This window comes from Platichthys flesus, chromosome 6, assembly GCF_949316205.1.
Source record: "Platichthys flesus chromosome 6, fPlaFle2.1, whole genome shotgun sequence".
Taxonomy (NCBI): Eukaryota; Metazoa; Chordata; class Actinopteri; order Pleuronectiformes; family Pleuronectidae; genus Platichthys; species Platichthys flesus.
The window spans coordinates 10,695,181-10,717,385 of NC_084950.1; the positions used below are offsets into that span (position 1 = coordinate 10,695,181).

General features: G+C 43.2%; 2 protein-coding genes across 2 annotated transcripts in view; one reads left to right on the plus strand and one right to left on the minus strand.

Annotated features, from left to right (window-relative positions):
• The first annotated feature begins 1,322 nt into the window (after positions 1-1,322).
• elapor2a (endosome-lysosome associated apoptosis and autophagy regulator family member 2a) lies at positions 1,323-15,859 on the plus strand. Its single transcript, XM_062389421.1, has 22 exons — positions 1,323-1,708; positions 3,506-3,626; positions 5,316-5,505; positions 5,988-6,135; positions 6,937-7,026; positions 7,471-7,576; positions 7,657-7,809; positions 9,059-9,147; positions 9,260-9,440; positions 9,555-9,683; positions 10,243-10,333; positions 10,434-10,536; positions 10,623-10,760; positions 12,413-12,676; positions 12,773-12,946; positions 13,055-13,241; positions 13,633-13,729; positions 13,825-13,926; positions 14,025-14,151; positions 14,249-14,427; positions 14,898-15,066; positions 15,155-15,859. The coding sequence occupies exons 1-22, from the start codon at positions 1,610-1,612 to the stop codon at positions 15,221-15,223; spliced, it is 3,006 nt and encodes a 1,001-aa protein (XP_062245405.1). The 5' UTR covers positions 1,323-1,609; the 3' UTR covers positions 15,224-15,859.
• A 2,172-nt stretch (positions 15,860-18,031) lies between these two features.
• The window catches only part of grm3 (glutamate receptor, metabotropic 3), a 36,906-nt gene continuing 32,732 nt past the window's right edge, over positions 18,032-22,205 (minus strand). The window contains exon 13 of the mRNA XM_062389422.1: positions 18,032-21,540. Coding sequence (XP_062245406.1) covers positions 21,464-21,540 — 77 coding nt within the window. The 3' untranslated portion in view covers positions 18,032-21,463. The remainder of the gene's footprint in view (positions 21,541-22,205) is intronic.

Below are 22,205 nucleotides of genomic sequence, written 5' to 3' on the forward strand. Positions count from 1 at the left end.
ACTCACTAATTCATCGTTATGTAATCTGTTTTCTTAAGCAAGGTTTTTTACGCTATCAGATGGCTCAGCAATTAAGATGAATGCTTGAATAGAGTTATATATATGCTATTTCATAATAGTAATACAGTTATTATTGATAATAATAAACTTACACTTTCACTTCACGACAGTGCGATTCATGGGTTTAAAAGATACTTCCGCTGATGTTTTTCCTGTTGGTTTTGTCAAATTTCCACAACTGAATTCTGTTCACCTCAAATGTTCTGTGATGCAAGTAAAAATCTCAGAAACGATTCAAATCATTATTTGTAAAAGCTCATAATTCACCAGTGGTATGTGAGATGATGCAGATGAGATCAGAACAGATCAATTAAAGATCATAGACGGGCCGAATATGTTTCTGCTGAATTCTAGTGGTTAGACGTCTTGCTTGTATTTTGACTGATTTATTCACATAAAATGTATCATCATCATTGTTTTAAAAACATAAATAATCTACATATGGACATGACCCCCCCCCCTCTAAAACATTTTTAAATATACAATATATCTGTATATACAGTCTATGTTTTACTGCATATTCATTATACTTCATGCAGGGACCTGTGTCTCCCTCTGGCAGCCATTGGTATGTACTACACTGGTTGAGATTTGAAAACAATATACTGCATCTACTTTAAGATAAAGACAAAACAATGTCCATTCCCACAGCAACATCAGCCCAAACAAAAGAACATCAAGAGCGTAGAATGTTTATGAATGTAAACAGTGTATCCTTACTGTTTACATTCATAAACTAAATACTTACAGTCTGCAAATAATATTACACATCGCGTTGCACTTGTTTTGAAATGAAAGCAACAAAAACAAAAAAAAAATATTCTTCACTTTTACTGAGTAGCATCACAGGAGCGTCACAGGAAAGGAACCAATGGAAGTGCGTTAAATTAGCAGCTACGGAGAGTTATATACCATATGTGCTAATATTGTGCCTTCAAACTACATCAACATCTTTGTTTATCTTTGAGGAAAAAAAGATGCTTTAAAAATAAATAAATAAATAAAACAAGATATTCTCTTCTTGTCCCTGAGCGACGTCACATGAGCGTCAGAGCCGGTGCTTGAAGGAACAAACAAAAACACGTCAAGTTGGCAGATACCCACCGGAATTGCTTCAAATCTGCTTTCACAATAAAGCAACGCAATAGTACACCTTAAAAAAAATGGAGCCTTTATCGCAAGAAAATAAAGTCAATGTGTATATAAACTAAAACATGGCATAATTGTTGGGAAAAAAAGGGCATTAAATATCAAACAGGTCCCAGATCGCACGTCTTTAGACAGTGGTCTGCGTTTAACTTTGTAAAGTACAAGCGGAAGTGGTGTTGTGTCTGTGTTGTAGGTTGTGGGTCAGCGAGGGAGCGCTCACTCAGAGGATAATCGCAGGTGGTGAGAGCTTCAATCTGGCGACAGGAGCAGGTGCCGTCTCGCATCTGACAAAGCTTCAGGTTTATTATCATTATTATCATTATTTTATAAACAATCCACTCTGCTGGATCCGGGCTGTCACTGTTTCCCCCTCCCACCTCCTCTCCCTCGATGATCCAAGATGCGGTCCTCGGCTTGGTGCGTCGCCAGTGGCGCTCTCCTCCTCCTCTGCTCGCTCCGGCTGATGGACGGGGCCAGAGGACAGCGGCCGTGCAGTGAGGTGAGAGATGCGGGGCTTGGTCCTTTGTCACCGCCTGGGTCGTGTGGGGGGCCAGAACTCCAAACAGGGGGATGGGAGGCGGGTAATTACGCACTGATTGAGCCGCTGTGGATGCGCGCACACACACAAACACACTCACAGTCACACACTGACAGCGAGTTGGTAACCCCCTGTGTCCATGTGAAATGAAATTGAAATGGACACGTATCCGGACTGAGTCACGGTGTGATGGGAGACTGGACGCACCTCGATGCTTCCTCTGTTTTGACAAGTCTGAGCCAACATGGAGGAGCGAGGGATCTCTAATGTGCTCTGACGATGTGAGTTCTCATAATACTCGGGCCAGGCTGTTATCAGCTTCCTGCACGGAGTGGCCTTTCCTTCCCTCTGCTCTGGCTCAGCTCGACACCTCCTCAGCCCAGGCTGGCAGCACACAACACAGTCACACTCACACAGACAGACACACACACAGACTGTCCCAAGATAGATAGAGGGGTAACATTCCTGATATGTTATTGGCTCAATCCCTGCTCTCACACCAGCAGAGATTTACTAAGGCCCTGTGTGCTGCAAAACCTACAAGATTAAGGTTCCCCTGCTTTTGGCATCATGGCTCATATCTTGGTTTAAATGGAGAAGAAGAGGCTGACATGGTTTGAGGTGAATATTTAAAGTCTGGGATATCACTTACCGACCAAAGCTCCTCAGTTATAATGAGGTTTTAGTGCAAACAAATAACAAAGGGTTTTCCTAAATCATGCAAAGGAGCAGTGTGCGTGAGACATGATGTTTACCTTTGAACGCACAGTATCACAAGTTGCTGCACCAGTTATTCAGACTAAACAGTGTAACCAGATCTAATGGTTATGCGTTTCATGTTTTTTAATAGATCACCATGCAAATAAATAAGTTTTCTCTTATACTTATGGGCCTGCAGCATCACAACCACAAAACATCATGATAATAATTGTCAAAGTTTGCCTGTGAGTGGTTTAAATTAAGAAGTAGAAGCTGTCATGCTGATAAAAGGGGTCAAGTGAACACTTAAAGTATGTCACATGTGTTATTGACCCAGTTATAATGAGTCTTCAGTGCAACACAGTAGATTTCTTGTGTTGTAAGAGTTTGATTGTTAAACTTTGGTCTATAAATGTAAATGTTAAATCCAGCCTCATTCCTCATGTTCTTTTATCAACTGTGTGAGTGAGCTGGGTCCACACAAATAAACACACACAGACACCCCCCCACACATACACACACAAACACACAACAGCCTGCATGTGCCATGGTGTCAAACTCTGGTTTGGCTCAAGGAGCAACTTTATGTAAACTGATAGAAATGAGGCCACTCTGCTGTGTAGCTAGAACCAAGGAGAAGAGAGTGTGTTCCACAATCAAGTGTCCAAGTGTTTCCTCAAATCCGCTGGTGAAATCACCTCCTGCCTGTTTTAGCCCCCCCCCGCTGCCCTCACCCCTGTTGCCATCCCCATGGAGATGGTATGTTGTGTGTCCAGGGCAGAACAGCAGTCGCGGCCGGAGAGATAACACCGACAGCTCTTCCTTTGTGAACCCGAGCAGCGGGATGCACATAGTTAAAAGTCCGTACTTGTTGCTAACGCCGGAGCTCCATCTGCTATGATTCACCCAGAGCCAGATGACTCAGGGCTCTGTTCTGGGTGTGATGTTCTCCTGCCTGGACTCTGCTCCGACATTTGCCTAATGTTTGCATCCCACACTGTTTTGGCCGCTGAGTTCTTAACGCAGATGTTGTCTGTTGTGTGCACGTGCAATTGGCAGACAGACTACTACTACGAGTACACAGAGTGCGACAGTACGGGATCTCGATGGAGAGTGGCCATCCCGCATAGAACCGGGGCCTGCACGGGACTACCAGAGCCTGTACGCGGCACAGAGTGCAGTAAGTATATGTCAGTGTGTGTGAGTGTGGCTGTGTGTGTGTGTGTCTATCCTTCTTATCACTGGCCAGGAATTTCCACCACTACAACCTGACCCACCCTGTTTGGATATTGCCGAACCGACCGCAGAGCAAAGCAGCAGGCCAATAACCTCACAGTGAAACACTGTCACACAACAGCTCTGTGCTGGCTCACCGCACCAGACACATCATCAGCCGGCCATGTTGTCGCTCGGAGACGTTGTGTGTGTCTGATATGAGTTGCAGTAAGTGGTGACAGATGTTAGTGTGTGTCTTGAAGCGACGGCAACATCTGCCACCGCTGGAAAATCAGTTACAATAGAGCGTCTTAATTAAAACAACTATTTGAAAAAAGAGAGCGAGTTAGTGCCTTCGGAGCTAATGTTTTTTTATATTATTGATATATCTGTCGTCCGATAATATTTGCAGATATGAGCCTTTTCCCACACGTATTGGTATTAACTCTAGTTGCTGATACGCTCCGATAGGAAAACTTTAAAACAATGCAGAACAATATATTGCGGACTTTCTTTTTCACAACATATCAGGCAGATTTGAATTGTTTAAAAAAAGAACACTGAGGTTAAAAAGGTGGTCACATGAGTTAGTTCCCTAGAACAGGTTTGCCCTGCGTGGTTACAGCACTGCTCCACCAATGAATTGAGATTATCAGCATCAGATTAATGAGATAATTCAGAATGAAGTGCAGAGTGGTTATCTCTCTAAATGTTATTGGAACCAGTCCAGTTATAATGATGGGTGTTTATGGTGTGAGATCAATTATATTGAAGAATGTGATTTAACTCTCTGCTACTTTGCTACTTGTCTTCCACACGTGCTTCTTTCTTCATGCCTCATTCCTCTGTCAAGGTGAAATGTTTTTTCAAATCTGTCGCCTTTTGTTATTTTGACAATTTTCTTTTTCCTTCTTCCTGATTAGACTCACACACAATACACACAAAGAGAATAGCACACACACCTGTTTCTTCACAGCAACCTGAAATATATATTTAAAAAAAATGTGCATGGATTCCTAAGATGTAAAAACCTTGTGACAAAGTAAACTTTATCATAAATAACTATAACAAATAAAATAATCTGATTTAGATAATAACAATATTTCATGTAAAATGTGAAAATAAGTTCACATCATTTCTACATAGTTTATTCTGTAAAATATACGTTTTCTTATCGGAGTGTAGCGGCAATCATTAATTCTGATTTCAATATATCTGCAGATTTGTATCAGTTAACTGATAAATAATTCAAGCTGAATCACCTCCTGTTGTGCAGAATAACACACAGCACGTCTCCACATAGACTATGCACTGCACATATTTCATACCCATTCACAGCATAATGGCTTTTGACCAGACAAAGTATGAGGAAAAGCTGACAGTGTCAGAGTGTTGGCAGATGCATAAAGCAAAGAGGCTCAGTGTAAAAATGTGTTAAGACACACACACACACACAGACACAGACAAACACACACACACACAAAGTGTAACAGGATGTAAGGATTAAGTTCTTCTATCACTACGGCTACATTATACTGAATGCAGCAGTGATTGGCATCTCTCTGTTATCTTTCATTTTATATTTTATGCAACACTGTGACATGTAATATTCTTCTTCTCTCCCTCCGTCGGTGTCTCTTGCTTCCCCCCCCAGCCTTCTCCTGCGAGTCTGGGGAGTTCCTTGAGATGTCGGCTCAGGAGTGCACCAAGTGTGCCGCAGGAAGCTACTCCCTCGGCAGCGGCATCCGCTTCGACCAATGGGATTCCATGCCCGCTGGGTTCAGTAGCCTGGCAACCTCCCTGGAAAGCGGCCCTCGCAGAGACGTCGGGGTCACCTGCAACAGGTGTGAGAGCGAGACACGAGACAAACTGAAGGCTGGGTTGTAAGCAACAGGGTTCCTACGGTCATGAAAGACCTGGAAAAGCCATGGAACTTTAAAATGTGTTTTTCCAGGCCTGGAAAAGTCATTGGAAAGAAATAAAATCCCGAAAGTTTTGGAAAAATCATGGAAATTTGTTTTATTCATATTTTCATGTCGTTAATTTCAGCTGAGTTTTAAATAATTCATATGCTTTTAAAGAAATACGCTCGAAATATAAGCAGGCATACTTGGGCTTGTGTCCTTTAAGGTATACTCCCTTGGAATTCTAATTGTTAGTTTAAATACTACATTTTTCGCTCTCCGTGTATACACAGAGATTTCACAAATGTTGGGTCATGGAAATTTGGTTGAAAGTTATTGAAAACTCATGGAAATCCATTGGTCATAATGTGGAGGAACCATGAATGAATTTTGAATTGTTTTCGTTTCATTTTTTCTTGCAGTTCTTCCTGGGTGCCTCAAGGAAACTACCTGGAGTCCAACAGGGACGAGTGCACGGTCTCACTCATCTATGCCGTGCATCTGAAGAAACAGGGCTCCGTCACCTTCGAGTACCAGTATCCAGACAACAACCTGCTGTTTGAGTTCTTTGTGAGCTTCATCCTCTTTTATCCTTTTACTAATGGGAAAATCCTGTCCCTGTGTTTGCTTATTGATCTGTTTAAGTGGATTGGGAGTCTGTTTGCACAGTCTTCTTTTCTGTGTATACACTGCCCGCACGATGTTCTGGTCCGTCCAGTAGAGTGCTTTAATACCTCAGGTCATAAAGCACTAAAATACAATAGGAACAATGCTGACGGACGTGAAAACAAAATGCTTGATCTAATTGCAAGTGGCCTCAGATTGTGTTCAGACAAGAGGGCAACGAACCGACAGGTGATGCTCTCCATCTGTTGAGAGCACAGTATAACAACAGCTCCTCTAATGTCTGTTGTGAGTCAACATTTTACATGGCAGAGAAGGCCGTGACATTATTAATAACTGTGTTCCATTAAATTCTACGCTGCCATTGTTCATCCTGGCTCCTTGATATTACTGCGGGGACACTTCAACGGAACAGAGACATAATTAATGCTAAATACGTGTTGATATGACAACACGGAACGAATCTGTATCCACATTTGAAAACAAACCGACTGAAAGGTCTGTGGTAGATTTATAATCATTTTGAAATATGGTTTGTAAATGTTCTTCTGATTTAAACTAATAGATATTTATCAGAATCTACTCTCAATATACAAGGTAGATATCCCTGATACTTTTGGGTATGAAAAAAACACTCTTGGCTGCTGTATCAATTTACAAAATGAATACTGAGAAATATACAATACTCCTTTCACAGGAGGTGATGGTTTCTGCTGGTGGACACTGATCTTTGTGCTCCGTGTTTAGATCCAGAACGACCAGTGTCAGGAGATGGACCAGTCCACTGATACCAAGTGGCTCCAGCTCACCAATCATGGTGAATGGGCGACCCACACTGTGAGTGCTGCATCCTGTAAGATGAACAAAGGCTTAGACAGCTGACCTCGGTCTTCCAGAATACATGTGTTGGCAGCAAGAAATGGACGTTAACCAGCAGAGTGCCAGAGTCACTTAATGTTGCCATCAGAATATTTATGGTTAATCATCTTTCACCGTAATGTTAGGGCTTAATATGATCCAGTCCTTGGATCTTTTAATTTTTTTTTTCCAAAGTAAATGTTTTCACACAGTAAGATTAGAATTTCTTTTTATAATAATGGTCATTAATGAATTAGAAAATTAAAAAGGCAGTTTGAACTGAAATTACTAACTGAAAACAAAACTTTTTGCATCTAAATTTCCTTTGTTTTTCTAAAAGCTGATCTCTTCTTGTGATTCTGAAAGAACGGCTGGGCTCAGTTTGTAGTTTAACTGATGTCTGATGATGACGTGTATTTCTAGGTGAACCTGAAATCTGGCACCAACATCCTCTACTGGAGAACAGGAGGCGTCGTGATGGGGACCAAAGTGGTGAAGCCTGTTTTGCTGAAAAATGTCCAAATAGAAGGTCACTAGCATATTTCCTTTTCTCTCTGTTGGCTCAGTGACATATCAATGCACTAACTCACTGCCAATCCCTTATACAAGGAGTTGCATATACCTCGGAGTGTTTCCCGTGTAAGCCCGGGACGTTCAGTCAAGTCCCAGGCTCCTCCACGTGTGAACCCTGCCCTCGGGACACCTACGCTGGCCACGGGGCCAGCTCCTGCACTCCCTGTGACACCACCATTCAGTTTGCAGGTACGAACACACATTGACACACAAAAGTGAAGCTTAAAAGGATGGTTCATCCCAAAAATGAAAATTCCCTCATTATCTACTCACCACAAAACACTTTTGGAGTTTTAGGATGAACAGAATCATCCAATACAATTAAAGTAAAAAATACGGTGTCATTTACACCAAGTTTTTAGCCTTGGTCCTGTCCCATCCCTCCACTGAGTCTTTTATTTATGACACCTCTGTCTTATTCATCCAGAGATATTCGGATTCTTCCAGTTGTACATATCTTGTGTGTTCGAAAGATCATAAGTACGCCCACTCGTCTCACATTGGCTCTCAGTCACTCAGGCATTTTACTCGGGGCAGAAAAACTGTCAGGAACAACTGACTTGGACAGTCCCGTTCTCACATTCAGCCCGTATGGACAATCAAGTTAAAGTGTCCGGACTTCAGTGCATGTCTGAAAGCAGCTTCAGACTCCTTGGAACAACATAATGAAGATATTATGTCCCACATCACTGGCCAGAAGTATAGAATGAGCACTCTTCCTATTTTCAGCCACATTAGTCAAACTTCAGACGACTTGTTGGCTCAGTGTGGCAAGAGAGCAACAGATTCTGATAGCTGGTGTATAATGTTGTATTTAGTTGAATTTATTTCCACATGTAACACAGTCACTGTCCTGGACCCTGCTCGACTGTCAGTGTTAAGATGATACAAGGTTATAGATGGTCTTTGTTTTATTATAACCCCCCCCCCCAGTTGTAATATGTTTGCCTTGTCTAATGAAATTAAATCGTACGTCTAAGGAAAAGACAATTCTAGTGTTTTTACCAAGGTCACGACTTCAGTCTGAGTAACTTCGTATTCTCTCATGTAATCCTGTGAACTTATCTCCTCTTTCGCAAAATCATTGACAAGTGACTGCGAGGATGCTGAAAAAGGCTTGAGTCTTCTAAACATGTTTCATATTTAATCCGGCTCACCTCTTTATGCATATTGCATGATCTGTGCCTCACTGCAGAAAAGAGTAAATTATTCTTTCTGTTCTTCTTTTATTCTTCGTTTGTATTCACATCTCTCCTCACACAGTTGTTTGCTTGACCCTGCCGTCTTTCAGATAGAACTGAATTGTTCTCTATTTCACTTTGAAACTTGTTTGTTGACGTTTCTGCTCGATGCCTTTGGCAAAGGCTTAATGTTTATTATTATAAGCGCTGCAGTATTAGTGGGATTTTGTGCTAAATGTTCAATGTTTCTTTCTAAGCTGAGGGATCGGCCGTGTGTAAGAACAGACCTCCGTGTTCCGTGAAGGACTATTTCCAGATCCACACAGCATGTGACCACGACGGCAAGGTGAGAGAAAGGAGGCCACATTCATTGAACCACTCGGAGGAGTCTTCGTCTGCGATCGGATAATCACACTTTCCATCCTTTCCTGTCACCTTCCATCTCTGTATGATTTCAGACGCAGGTCATATATAAGTGGATCGAGCCTCAGATCTGTCTGGAGGGTGTGAGCGGAGCCGAGACGTTGCCTCCCGGCGGAGAACCGGAGCCCTGCCCCCCCTGCAACCCTGGTTTCTATAACAATGACACAGCCACCTGCTCCCCCTGCCCGCCCGGGACCTACTCTGACGGACTGCAACGTAAACACAAATTGATCTTGTCTCTTTGTCTGCCTAGCTTTGTTCAACTAAACTTTTGTAATTTTCACTGTGCAACTTTCCCCTAATTATGTTTGTATTGGTGTCCATCCACAGCGTGTAAGCAGTGTCCAGCAGGCACCGAGCCCACCTTGGGCTACGAGTATAAATGGTGGAATATTCTTCCTGCTAACATGAAGACCTCCTGTTTTAACGTGGGCAACTCCAAATGTGACAGTATGAATGGTGGGTGTTTTTTAGTTTTTTGGCAAGTTACAGTATTCTTTCTTTTCCTCCTTGTCTTTAATCTCAAGGGAAAAGTAAAACTTTTTCGGCAGTATATTTATTTGCTTCCCTGCCAAGAGTTGGATGAGGAGATCAATAAACCACCCTTGTTTCTGTGCAGTAAATATAAAGCCTCCATCAGCTGCCAGTTTTCTTCACTCGTCCTATTTTCAGCCAAATTAGTCAAACTTTAGAAGAAGAAACGTACGTGTGTGATCTTAAGGGAGGATCAGATTTTAAACCTCAAATATTACTTACATCTTAAAAATCCATCCATTATAAATAATCGGTACCCTTTTTTAGGTTTGTAGCTCTCTCGCTCTCTCTCTCTCTCTCCAGTCTTTGTTCTTAGGTAAACTAAACCAACTGGATGCTAGTGGTAGCTTCATATTTACCGTAAAAGTAATCCAGTGGTATCAAACTCCTCTCCCAACTCTTAGCAATGAAGATTAATATTTCCCACGTCCATGAACTTAAGATATGTCTTGAAATATATGGGTGATGTGGGTCTGTCCTTTAGGCTGGGAGGTGGCAGGTGATTACATCCAGAGTGGAGCAGGAAGCTCGGATAACGATTACCTCATCCTCAACATCCATGTTCCTGGCTTCAAGTAAATAGTCATTTTGTGTTTTTCAGTCTCCATCTCTTTTGGTCACTCTTGCTCTCTGACAAACTAATTCCCACTTGTTTCTATTCACTTCCTGTGTTAGGCTTCCTACTGCAATATCCAGCCATTCTGGGACAGAGTTCGGTCGCATCACGTTTGAGTTTGAAACTCTGTGCGCGGCTGATTGTGAGCTCTACTTCATGATGGTGAGAACTGCTCCTGTCGAGTGATTGCTGCCTCATACATAATAATATGACCATACAAAGTATATTTATTATTGTATATCTTCTAGGATGTAAACAGGAAGAGTACCACTGTGGTGGAGTCATGGGAGAAAACCAAGACGAGACAGACGTACACATACGTCATGACCAAGAACGCCCCGGTTTCCTACACGTGGGCTTTCCAGAGGACTAACCAGCCTGCAGATGTAAGCATGAGTACACTCTGATATTACACTACTTTCAACTGTGTTCAATGGAAATGTAGGATATTTATACTTATCATGTTTTATTATAATCACACTGTGGGATTTTCAGGAATCTTGATGCATAATTTTCTTCTTTTAAGTAAGGAATAATACTCCTGTCATAAAGAAAGCCTCACAGTCCAAATGTTCACAAGTGTGTGTATATAATAATAATAACAATAATAATAATATACTTAATTTGTAAAGCACCTGTCATACAAGAAATGCAGCACAATGTGCTTTACATAAAGTTGAATGAAAATAAAAACTTGTTAAAATGAAATTCAAAATAAGACAGATTTTTAAGAAACAAAAGTACATTTTTAAATGATATTTAAAAGAAATGGAAAAATAAATTAAATTAAATAAAAAAAAATTGATGCATAAAAACATAAAGGAAGAAAAGTGTTCCGAAGAAAAAACATGGTTCAGTAGTTTTTATTAATCCTAACAATCACAAATGAAAAAGTTATCTCCTTGGAAACAGTCATAAACATTTACTGTGACCTTATTAAATAGCTCAGAGTCATGAGCAGCAGAAGACATGTTATTGTCCCTGTCGTTTTAAACCAGTTTTTATGTTGTTGCAGTAGCTGGTCGGATCCATTGAGTTCAGGCCAGTATTTTCTGCCATTCGGTCCCTCCTTAGATCAGGAGACCTGGTCTGGTGTTTGTTGTCTTGGGTCCAGAATCCACAAAGGTCTGAAAAAGTTCCCGTCAGTTTTATCTCCCTCACTCAGTCCTGTAAATCCGCCCCACTCTCGGTACACCAAACACACCCTTCTGTTTGCTCATCAAGATCCTTTGTGAGGCGGTGGTGAAACCGAACTTACAAATCAAACAAACTTGTTTTTATCGCTGTGCTCACACAGTACCCTGCAGAACAACGAAGAAAAAATCCATATCCCAAAAAAAAATAGATGTTTTTATATGGCGGGGCTTTCAGTCCACATGCCTCTAACTTCACTGGTAGTAGAAACTTGGAATATTGACTTGCTCCCACTTAAATCAGCTGTTTTGCAGGAATGTGTTTTCAGTGTATAATACAGAAACATACAGTATCGCATGTTAATCACAGCTGCTGATGCTCGTTCCTCACGAAACCTTGTATGTTTAACCAATCGCCTTTAAATGCTAACGTGAGGGCTCATCCCCAATTAACTGTTGATCGAGTACAACTACTCTATGTTGTGATCACTCATGTGTCGGTGTTGGGGTAAAAACTTTTGGAAAACATAGGTCCCTCTCTATCTGAACTCCACTACGCCTTTTAACAGCACACACGCGTTGATTATAACTGTTTTCACTCCTGTCTGTTGGTTTGGGCAAAACAACACAGAACAGACTTCCATTAGACTTGAATGGGGCAAATGGAGAAAGAACCTAAGACATTTTTGCGAGGATCCAGACAAAAGAAGGATCCAGGCAATTATGAAATAGGATTTTTTCAATTTCCTAGAAAATGATACACAAATCTAGATGAAAAAATTTGTCCCATTTAGGGAGCTGCTGCCTACGGGTATGTGTAATTTGGTTTGATTGAATCTAAAGGGACTGTGAGAAGAGGTATGCGCTCTACCGAATGCCTTTCTAGTTCATTCTGTTTGTTTCAGGCCCGTCGGTACGTCAACGACGTGGCGCGAATCTACTCCATCTCGGTGAGTAACGCAGTGGATGGGGGTTCCTCTGGGTGTCGGGCTTGTGCGCTCAGCACTCAACCGTCCAGCTCCACCTGTGTGCCGTGTCCACCTGGACATTACATAGACACACGCAGCAGCCAGTGCACGGAGTGTCCACCTAACACGCACCTCGTCTCTCACGCCACGCCGGGCCCCGATGCCTGCAAACCCTGCGGCCCAGCCAGCAAGAGTGACAGGGTTAGTCGCTGATGCCCGGGAAGAGATCAAGCTTTTCTTAAAACGTAATATTTATATGGCACAACCATATTTACTTGAGTTTGTGTGTTTTCCCAGGACCACAGTTTGTGTTACAGTGACTGTCACTTCAGCCACACAGAGGGAAACGTCACTCTGACCTATGACCTCAGACTTCTCGGCTCCGTGGGGTCTCTGATGAACGGTCCCAGCTTCACCTCCAAAGGAACCAAGTACTTCCACCAGTTCAATATCAGCCTGTGTGGAGGACAGGTGTGAAACACAAACACACACACACATACGCACACACTCACATAGAAAACACTGCCTTTTCAAAGGTTTGTGTGTAGATGCATCACTCTCTGCTCTTTCTTATTTCAGGGTCAGCTGGCGGTGTGCACAGACAACGTAACAGACCTATCCATCACTGACTACCAGAGGGAGAAAGGTGAAGGAGCCAATGCTGTCAAGACCTTCATCTGTCAGTCGACTCTAATCCCAGCGAGTGGACGAGGCTTCCACACAGCGCTCTCCTCTCAGTCCATTAACCTGGCCGACACCTTCCTTGGTTAGTATAGGATCCTGTGGTGCTGGAGTTAATGTAATCTGCATTCGTTGTCCCTGTAGGAAGCTAAATCTGGTATATAGTACACTGCTGTTGCTTAGTGTCAATTAAATGATACAGAGGAGATAACGCAAAAGAGAAAGAAGAATATTTATAACATGTAAGAGATCTTTAATGTTTTTTTTTTTTAATCTACAATTATGGTTGAAACATAGCTCATAAGGCCATCCAGTATTTCAATGCGTCAAGGGCAAAGTTTGTGTAGAGTCAAAGGTTTGGGATGTTTCTACGTTATCACATTTATATGAATATTACAGCCCTGTTTTTATTGGGGGGGGGGGGGGGGGGGGCTTAAGGTCAAGACTTACGGGTCAATTGTGTATTCTTGCAACAGGAGCAACAGTAGACGATACACTCGATGGAATAAGGGCGAGACCAGACCTGTACCCCCAGAAAGCGAAGAAAGTCCCCGATATCAACTTCTACTACAGGTAACGGCTTCGGTTCAGACTTTTTTTTTTTCATTGTAAACAATATCTGTGCTCTAAGGTTCTTTCTCTTATCTGTGTATTTTGTTTTTCATCAGGTCCTTGGAGGCGACCTCGTCTTGTGAGTCCGGTCGGAGTGCGGTGCTGACCCTCCGCTGTAACCCGGAGAGGAGCACCAAAGGAGAGCTGTCAGTTTCCAGGTACATCTCCATCACCGGTTCTCCAGTTTAGCAAACGTAACCTTCATCCTGGGACGTGGCGTAGAAGTGACAAAGCTCTGTGTGTTTGCTTGTTCCAGCCAGTGCCCTGCAGGAACATGTGACGGCTGCACCTTCCACTTCCTATGGGAGAGCTCGGGGGCGTGTCCCACATGCACGGCGAGAGATTACCATCAGATAGAAGGAGCGTGCAAGGGAGGAAACCAGGTGTGTGTGTGTGTGTGGACTTGAGGTTAAAATGAGAGAACATGATCTGTCACATTCTGACATTGTACCATACGTGTGTGTGTGTGTTTATCCTCAGGACCTGCTGTCTGTGTGGACTGAACCCAAGCTGTGCATGGGAGGGGTGAGCCTGCCTGATAAGAGGACGCTGCCGTGTGAAGGTGTGGAGTTCTGGATTCGGCTCGGTGCCGGGGTGGGAGCCTTCACCGCGGTGCTGCTCGTCTCCCTCACCTGCTACTTCTGGAAGAAGAACAAACGGTAGCTCCTCCTCCGTGCTCCCTCGCCCTTCTTCCATCTTTGTCTCGCCCTTCATTTCTCCACTTCACTTCTTTACCTGTTCCCTCTCTTCTGCTTTCCAGTTCTTTTCCTCCTGTTGTGTCCCCCCTTACTTCCTTTCTTTTTTGTCCCTTATTTTTGTCTTCCATACTCACCTCTCTGTCCTTATGCCGGCGTCTTCCCTTCTTTTCCTTGTCCTCCCATCTCCCTGTGATTTTACTCTATCCCCACTTTTGTCTTATTTTCCTTTTGTTCCTTACTCATTGTCTTCTTCTCTGTCCTTACTTGTACCTTTTAAAGTATTTCCTTTCCTCTCTTCTCCACCCATCTCTCCTTTCCTTCCGTCAAACTCTTTGTTGTTCGATCCCGTCCCTCCCCCCAGTTTTGGTTCGAATCTGTCCTCTTCTTGTATTTTCCCACTGTACTGATTCTGTCACTTGTGTCTTTGCTAGGCTGGAGTATAAGTACTCCCGGTTGGTGATTTCTGCCAATAAGGAGTGTGACATGCCAGGAGCCGACAGCTGTGCCGTGATGGAGGGAGAGAACGAGGGCGACATGGACGATGAAGTCGTCTACACAAAGCCCTCTCTGCTCGGCAAACTCAAGGCCATAGCCTCCAAGGTGAGAGTCGCCGCGTAATTTAGCTTTTACACTATACGGAGAAAATCGTTCAAACTGTGGCCAAATAAGTGTTTGTTTCTGATTTCAGGGAAATGGTGAGAAGTACGAAAACGTGCAGCTGAACTCGTCTCATTCGAAAGCCCTGGTGTGGAGCTAGGATGGTGGCAAAGTGGGATGGAGTGAGGGGACGAGACCAGACCCTCGGGAGACTTTCCACTGATGGACCCTTTAACCGACCTCCCCCTTTATGAGCTTTGGTACCTGGAATACCAACCGTGTGTCACAAACATACCTACACGCACACACACACCCACACACACGCCAGGCAGGTACCCAGAGCCAGGTTCAGAGGAGTCGCACCAACACGCTGGCCTTAAAGCTTAGTATGACTGAGCCGTCCAACTGGAAGCATAGTACTGCGAAGCAGGCGTGAGCGATAGACGCTCCTGATTCAAAACTGATGTCAGAGAGGCTGATAGAAGAGCTCAGGGTGAGACAAGGACCTATGTGAGAAGTTTATTTATTTCAGTCTGTGTAGTATCTGATATTTCTTTCGACAGCCACGGTGCATCATCAGGGTCACCGTGGTTAGTGTGCGTTTGTGTGTGTGTTCATCTCCCATCGACGTTTACACAGACTGACATATTTTGTCAATAAAAGCCTATATCTTCTCATTCGCGCTCACTCTTTGGTTGTCGAAGTGACTGCACTAAGATCTGCCGACCAACGGAAAAGGAAGAAGACGTTGTTTGTGGTGATTATCAATGTGTGTTGAATAAATAATGTATTTGTGTATCAGTTGCCCCAGTTTGGTTCATTCCTATTCCACCTGTTTCTTTTGAGAAATCGACAATCAAACATCTTTGAATCATTAGAATTACGACACAAATAGCAAGTGCAAAACAATTGGTAAGATTCTTGTCTTTTAATACGATTTCTTCTTCTGGGAATTTGTCTCCCAATTTACATATTTAATTTTGAGTTTTTCTTTTAATGATATTTTTTTAATTGGGGAAAAGCCCAATTCCACTGCTTCAAAAATAAAAAGTAAAAAAAAAATCATGTAATCCTTAAAATATAATTTCAGCATATCTAGTTATCATGGTGTCATCATCTGTGGTGCAGTTATTGGTCAACAGTGATTCAGCACCTGATACAGTGTCACATATTTCCAGCTGTGGGAGTTAAGTTCTTCCTGATCAACTTCAGGTTTTCAGTTGTGAATGCCCTCTCCACTTGAACACATTTATTTCCCTGGGAACATCTGCCAGGCCTGAAGTCATTCATCAAACTGTGGAGGTGTGACCTGCCTCGATATAAGAGCTGTGCTATTGTGTCACTGACCTGGTGTCCTACAAGCTGAGGTCACAGACGTTTAGTTTAACACAATGTTTTAAATGCAAAGTGATCAGAACAGTGGTCACTCCAGAGGCTCTGGCTTAGAGGCACGGTTATTGGTTTATTGTATTTGAAATGACCTCAGACTGTTCGTAGTGTGAGAGTTGTTCAAAGCAAAAAACATGATTACGGTTTGAAAAGCACATTAATATTAGTTTGATGGGGCACATCCACCCATTATCTATGACTATAATCCTTCGAGGGTTGCTGGCGTGCATTCAATTTCAGGTTGTCTCGTCACATCAAAGCTTTTAAATGTTTTCATGATATCTTTAAGAATTAGAGTTAGGGAAAAACTAAACTTCTAACACATTTCCTTCAATAAAAACATTAATCAATCACACTGTATATTCAGTCCACATTGTATATTTTATGCTATATATATATACAATGTATACTATATTATATATACATTTCCTTTTACTCCCTCATCGTGTTTTATCTTATCTTAAAGATACTGGGAGTATTTTTTATAAGTATTGTTTGCAATTCATAACGACACATTCTTTACATTCTTTACATGTATATCGTTTATTTGATACGTTTAAAGCCTCCCAGAGCTTTTCCCATTTCACTTCCCGTGCTCTCCTGTAGAGGGCAGTAGACAACAGAGACATGCAACGTCTTGCATCGTTTAATCCCATTGTCGAGTTTGATTTCTTCCACCCTTTATTTCCCCCCTGTCTTGCAAGGAGCAATTATGAAAACGAGAATGTGCAAACTAACCTGCAGCGGATCTGTTCAGCATGCAGCCAGGTGCTGCCCATTCTTAATGGAGACGAAGTTTCCTGCCTGTGCAACACAGACTGTCTCTATGTGTCAGGCCTGTGATGGACAGACCCCCTCCTCTCACCCTCGAAGGATAAGCAGTATACATGATGGATGGATAGATGGATTTAACTGACGGGTATTAAGTTTGTTCTCTTACCACCAGAGGGCGATCCATAACAGGCTACAAGACAAGCGGCAACATCCAGCGCTGCAAAAGTAATATGTAAAGACATTATGATGCAGCGTGGGATCCTTTCTAACAACTCGTAATGCCCTTTGGTCTCCACATTAATACACTCTCAAGGCAGCACAGGATGGAAAACTAGTGACAGACGCTGTCCTATCTTTAGCTGCCTTCCTCTTTTCTTTCCCTCTTTGTCTTTTTCTTTCTTTCTTTCTTTCTTTCTTTCTTTCTTTCTTTCTTTCTTTCTTTCTTTCTTTCAGTCTCTCTTTCTTCGAGAGATTGGGCCTACACACTGGAGGGCATTGTCTTACGGCAGGGAGCACTCCACCAAGTGGTTTAATTGGAGTGCCATCACTCAGGGAACAGATTAGGCAAGAGTGTTAGAGACTTTTAACATTTGCCAAAACACACTATGAATAGAGCCTGTGTGTGTGTGTGTGTGTGTGTGTGTGTGTGTGTGTGTGTGTGTGTGTGTGTGTGTGTGTGTGTGTGGTAGTGACGGCCTGATAATGTTGCTGAGGAGACAGGCCTATCTGCATGTGCATTTAACATTCAGATTCGTAGCTGCAAGTTATTGACACACACGAGCAGCGGGACAGATCCGAGACAGAAGGACGAGCAGACCACACCACGCTGTTTGCTTGTTGTTATTTATTATGATGTCATCACAGCCTCGTTATTGCACGTAATCGTAAACACGGGACAATTGCTTTGTGTCTCGCCAGTTCCAGAGTTCAGCTCGGCCCCAGCTCCCTTTCGCCGCAGAGGTCTTGTCTCATTTTGAGGCCCCAGAGGCCGAGGACACATTCTGTTATATAGCGAGGGGGGGGGGGGGGCTACAGCACAGAGACCTTTGTAGAGCACATGGCAGTTTGGCAGCGGGTGAATAGAGGAACAATGTCCGCAGTCGATGTTTTGCTGGTTGAAAGGGAGATTCATGAGTAAATCCAATTAAGGAAGCCTGCAGATAGAGCTAGTGGGTGCATGATATGATGCTGTAATTGCAGTGAGCAAGGTTATATATTTATTTTCCTTTGCAGATTTTTTGCAGAGCCTCTTTCCCTACATCCCTTCTTCCACCCTCCTCAAGGCCGACTCGCTGGCATGTGATGGAGTGGCCTCGCGGATCTGAGCGCTTCAGTGCGAGTGCGGGCAACCAATCTGTTGGCACGGCTATAGGTGGTCCTGGCTGAGAGCGACTCGGCAGCAAGTTTCACACACACAGAGGGGAGATGAGGCGGACAAAGATGGCTGGGGGGGGGGGGGGGGGGGCTAAAGGTTTGAGACGGACTGAGAAGGCGAGGGTCAGAGGAAGAGTGTGAGACTGTTGTCCGAGACTAGGCCCTGGACCGAGCGAGGACAGAATCGGGGTTAAGTGCTCTATTTGTGTGGCCATTAAAAGCCGGGAGTAGAGTGCTGGGCCGGACCGAGCCAAATCTCACCATTCACTGCCAATTTGAATCAGAACCAGCAGCACCTCTTTATATTCCGCTTCTTCTTCTTCTTCTTCTTCTTCTTCTTTCGCCCTCTCCTCACCCCTCCTCCCCTCCGTGCAGACAAACACACATTCCAGCAGCGGATGTGGCGGTGGTTGTCCGTAGCAACCTGCCATGCGGGGTGTATCTTGTGGGAGCAGGACCACTGAGTGAATGGCTGAGCCTTCTGCTAACAAAGGCTGAATCTCTGAGATGCTTTGAGCTTCCACAGAAGCGATGTGACTTCTGGGCTGTGGGAGTGCTTTGCATAATCCAGCAGCAGCAGCAGCAGCAGCAGCTCTGCCACATCGCTCGCTCTATCTCCCTGCTCTCTGCACCGAACGCACGAGCCCCGATGTAGGTCGGCTCGTCTTTGGTGCATCCGCTAAAAAACCTCTCAATCAATCATTCAGCGTGATAATCACAGGGTGTTGCTGGGAGTCCGGCTGTGCAAAGGTGGAGATGGGTCAGGAGCCGAGTGTTCAACAGTTCTTCTTCTGCCTATTGCACGAACATGAATTTTTAAAAAAGCACTCGTCACGGGGAAGCAAAGAAGTGATTCTGATCACGTTTTTTTTTTTTGTTAGAAATATCAAGTTTAACAGTCACACTTTATTTTCGACAGCATATTATAGTATGTCATCATTTAAGATCAGCTTTAACAATAATTTACTACCACCCTAGATGCAATAAATTCCTGCGTGAGGCCAAACCGTAAAATTAAATATGCTGTAAAAGTAAATTAGTTCCCTAATTTAGGCTATTTAGATTTTCTTTAAAACAACTTTGTTCGTGTATGCCTTTGCCCCCCCCCCTCCCCCCACACACACACCTCATAAGCGAGTCTGTCACATTTCCAGCCACAAACGCGGAGTTTGATTGATGAAGGTGTTTTGATCAGTGTTAGTATGTTATGCATTTGAATTCTGCTCTGGCATCCTTTTGTTAGCTGGGATGTGCCGGCAGCTGACACTGTGTGCTCTGCTTCCTCCTGCGAGGCTCTCTGGGACCGCCGGGGCCAGCTGCTCCGCTGTGCCTCTCAACGTCAACACATTTAACACAGGCATGTAAACTGCACACTTCAGTACGTCAACAAGTCAGTGACTTCATCTTAATGGGGTATGAGCTTCTCTTCCCCCCTTCCTTCTTTTCTTGGAGCCGCTAAGCTGTAAAAACGTAAAGTCGCTGCGATGGTGGGGTCTGTTTTCTTTTTTTTTAATCTCACGCTGGAGAGAGAAGGTTGGGCAGAGAATGTCATCTGAACTGAAGTCCCCGTTTTAACACTTCAGGTAAACAATCAATGGCAGAAGGCTTGAGATATAGGGGATAAAACTAACTAAGCGTTGCCCTGACACACAAACTCTAATACTGAGGTCACTTTTACAAATTGCCAAACTCAGGATTTGCAGCTGGCAATGTAAAACTGAGGTCCTACAACCTCTGCCTGGAGCGCTATCAAGATACATTAAGGCACATAGCCATATTCAAAACATCACCATATCTGTGGGGCACAAAAAACAGAAGCTACCATTCCCCTGTAGGCGGAAAAAGGCGACATGTGTTCAGCAAAGCAGCCGGTTTCATCCTTCCATTACTGTTTGACTCACTCGATTGTGATCCATTACCGAAACACACATGGGCGTTGCTTTGGTGAACACATGTCTGGAACTATGGCCATTTAGATAAAGGGATTCCATGATCAGAAATAGAAAACAAATGACATTTGTATCAAAAAGCCAAACCTACTTTCCTGCAAAAACATCCACAATGAGTTCTTTACACAGATCTAGGATGGAAATCGTATATATATCTAGATGTGAAAAAGGCAAATTCTCAAACTAAAAATCGGGTTCTGGAACAGTATGTCGATTGGGTTGGAAGTATTTTTTTGGGGGGGGGACATGTTTTCGTTGCAGGCGTCATTCTCTATCCAGTTTCAGCTTGTGTGCACATTCACTCTAGGGTTACAGGACTGTCAACATTGTGCTGTTCGAACCATCAGTAGTATAATATACAAATGTAAAGTTACACAAATAGAAATGCATACGAATTATTACAATGAGACCTACAAAAAAGCATGAGAATAAAAAGTCAGTGGGGTATTGCAGGTGAGGCAAGCAGAGCCACGAATGTGCGTCCAGACCGAGGGACACACCCCCTCCTACCATGATGAAGTGCATGTCTATTTACACAGCATCATAACAAAGCTATCAAAAACAAAGGCTCCAAAAATTTCCTCCTAAAAACTTTTTTTGTTCTTTTGTTTCTCTACTTACAACAATGTCGATTCCATGTATGTACATCCCTAGAAAATAATTTAATTGTACTTACACACTTTCTACATTTGTGAAACAATACAGTTCTAGTCCACAAGGAAGGTTGTTTGTTTGTGTGTGTGTGTGTGTCTGTGTGTGTATTTGTGTTCATGTGTACATATGCCTTTTTTTGTGTATGCAGTGTGTAGAGTGTGTGTGTGTGTGGGAGGTGGGGGAAGAAAGGCTGGAGGGGACGATGTTCGTGGATTGGCTAACAGTCGCAGGGGCAGATTCGGAGAGTGGACTGTACGTGGTCACAGGGAGGAAGTGGTGGAGTCGACGATTTCTCTCCCGTTGCACACGGTGGGGACGAAGTGGGCACTGACAGGAGCTGTGAAGTCAAGGGAGTGAGGAGCATTACACAGGCGGACCGACAAAAAGCATTTCTTAGACTTTGAACTTAGATTTGTTCATATAATTAGTCACAAAATTAGTCAAGGATTAGCAAGGAGAGGATAATACCTTTAACACATACTACCATTACAATTAAACCTTCAGTATAGAAAGCCTGATCTGAAACCTATGTAGATAATATAACTCCAAAAAATGACTGCCCTGGTGTTGAATGCCAATGCCAACGAGGGCAGTTTCACTTTTTTACAGACCCACGTGAGGTCACCAAGACCCAAATCTAATCAATAAAACCGTGAGCCTGAGTGAACATTTGTGCCAAATGTGAACAGCGTCTCTCGAGGCGTTCTATAGATAATGCACTCACATGTTGACTGTGGTTGTGTAAAGGTCACAGTGACCTTTGACCTATGATCACCAATGTCCAAACAGGTCATCCTTGAGTCCAAGCGAATGTTTGAGCCAGGTTTAATGAAATTCCCTGGAGCTACAGACAGATAACCTCGAAACATAATATGTCTCCCACCACTGGAGGATATAAAAATCAAATTACCCTAATAATGATAAATGGGCAATGACTGTGTTACATGCACAATCTGGGTTCAGAGTTTATTGTTAATATCGTTTCTGTTTATTTTATTATTT

Coding starts and splice junctions, on each gene's coding strand:
- elapor2a (XM_062389421.1), top strand. CDS start 1,610: ATGCGGTCCTCGGCTTGGTGCGTCGCCAGTGGCGCTCTCCTCCTCCTC. Junction 9,148..9,259: donor CATGTGACCACGACGGCAAG/GTGAGAGAAAGG, acceptor GTATGATTTCAG/ACGCAGGTCATATATAAGTG. Junction 10,761..12,412: donor GGACTAACCAGCCTGCAGAT/GTAAGCATGAGT, acceptor TGTTTGTTTCAG/GCCCGTCGGTACGTCAACGA.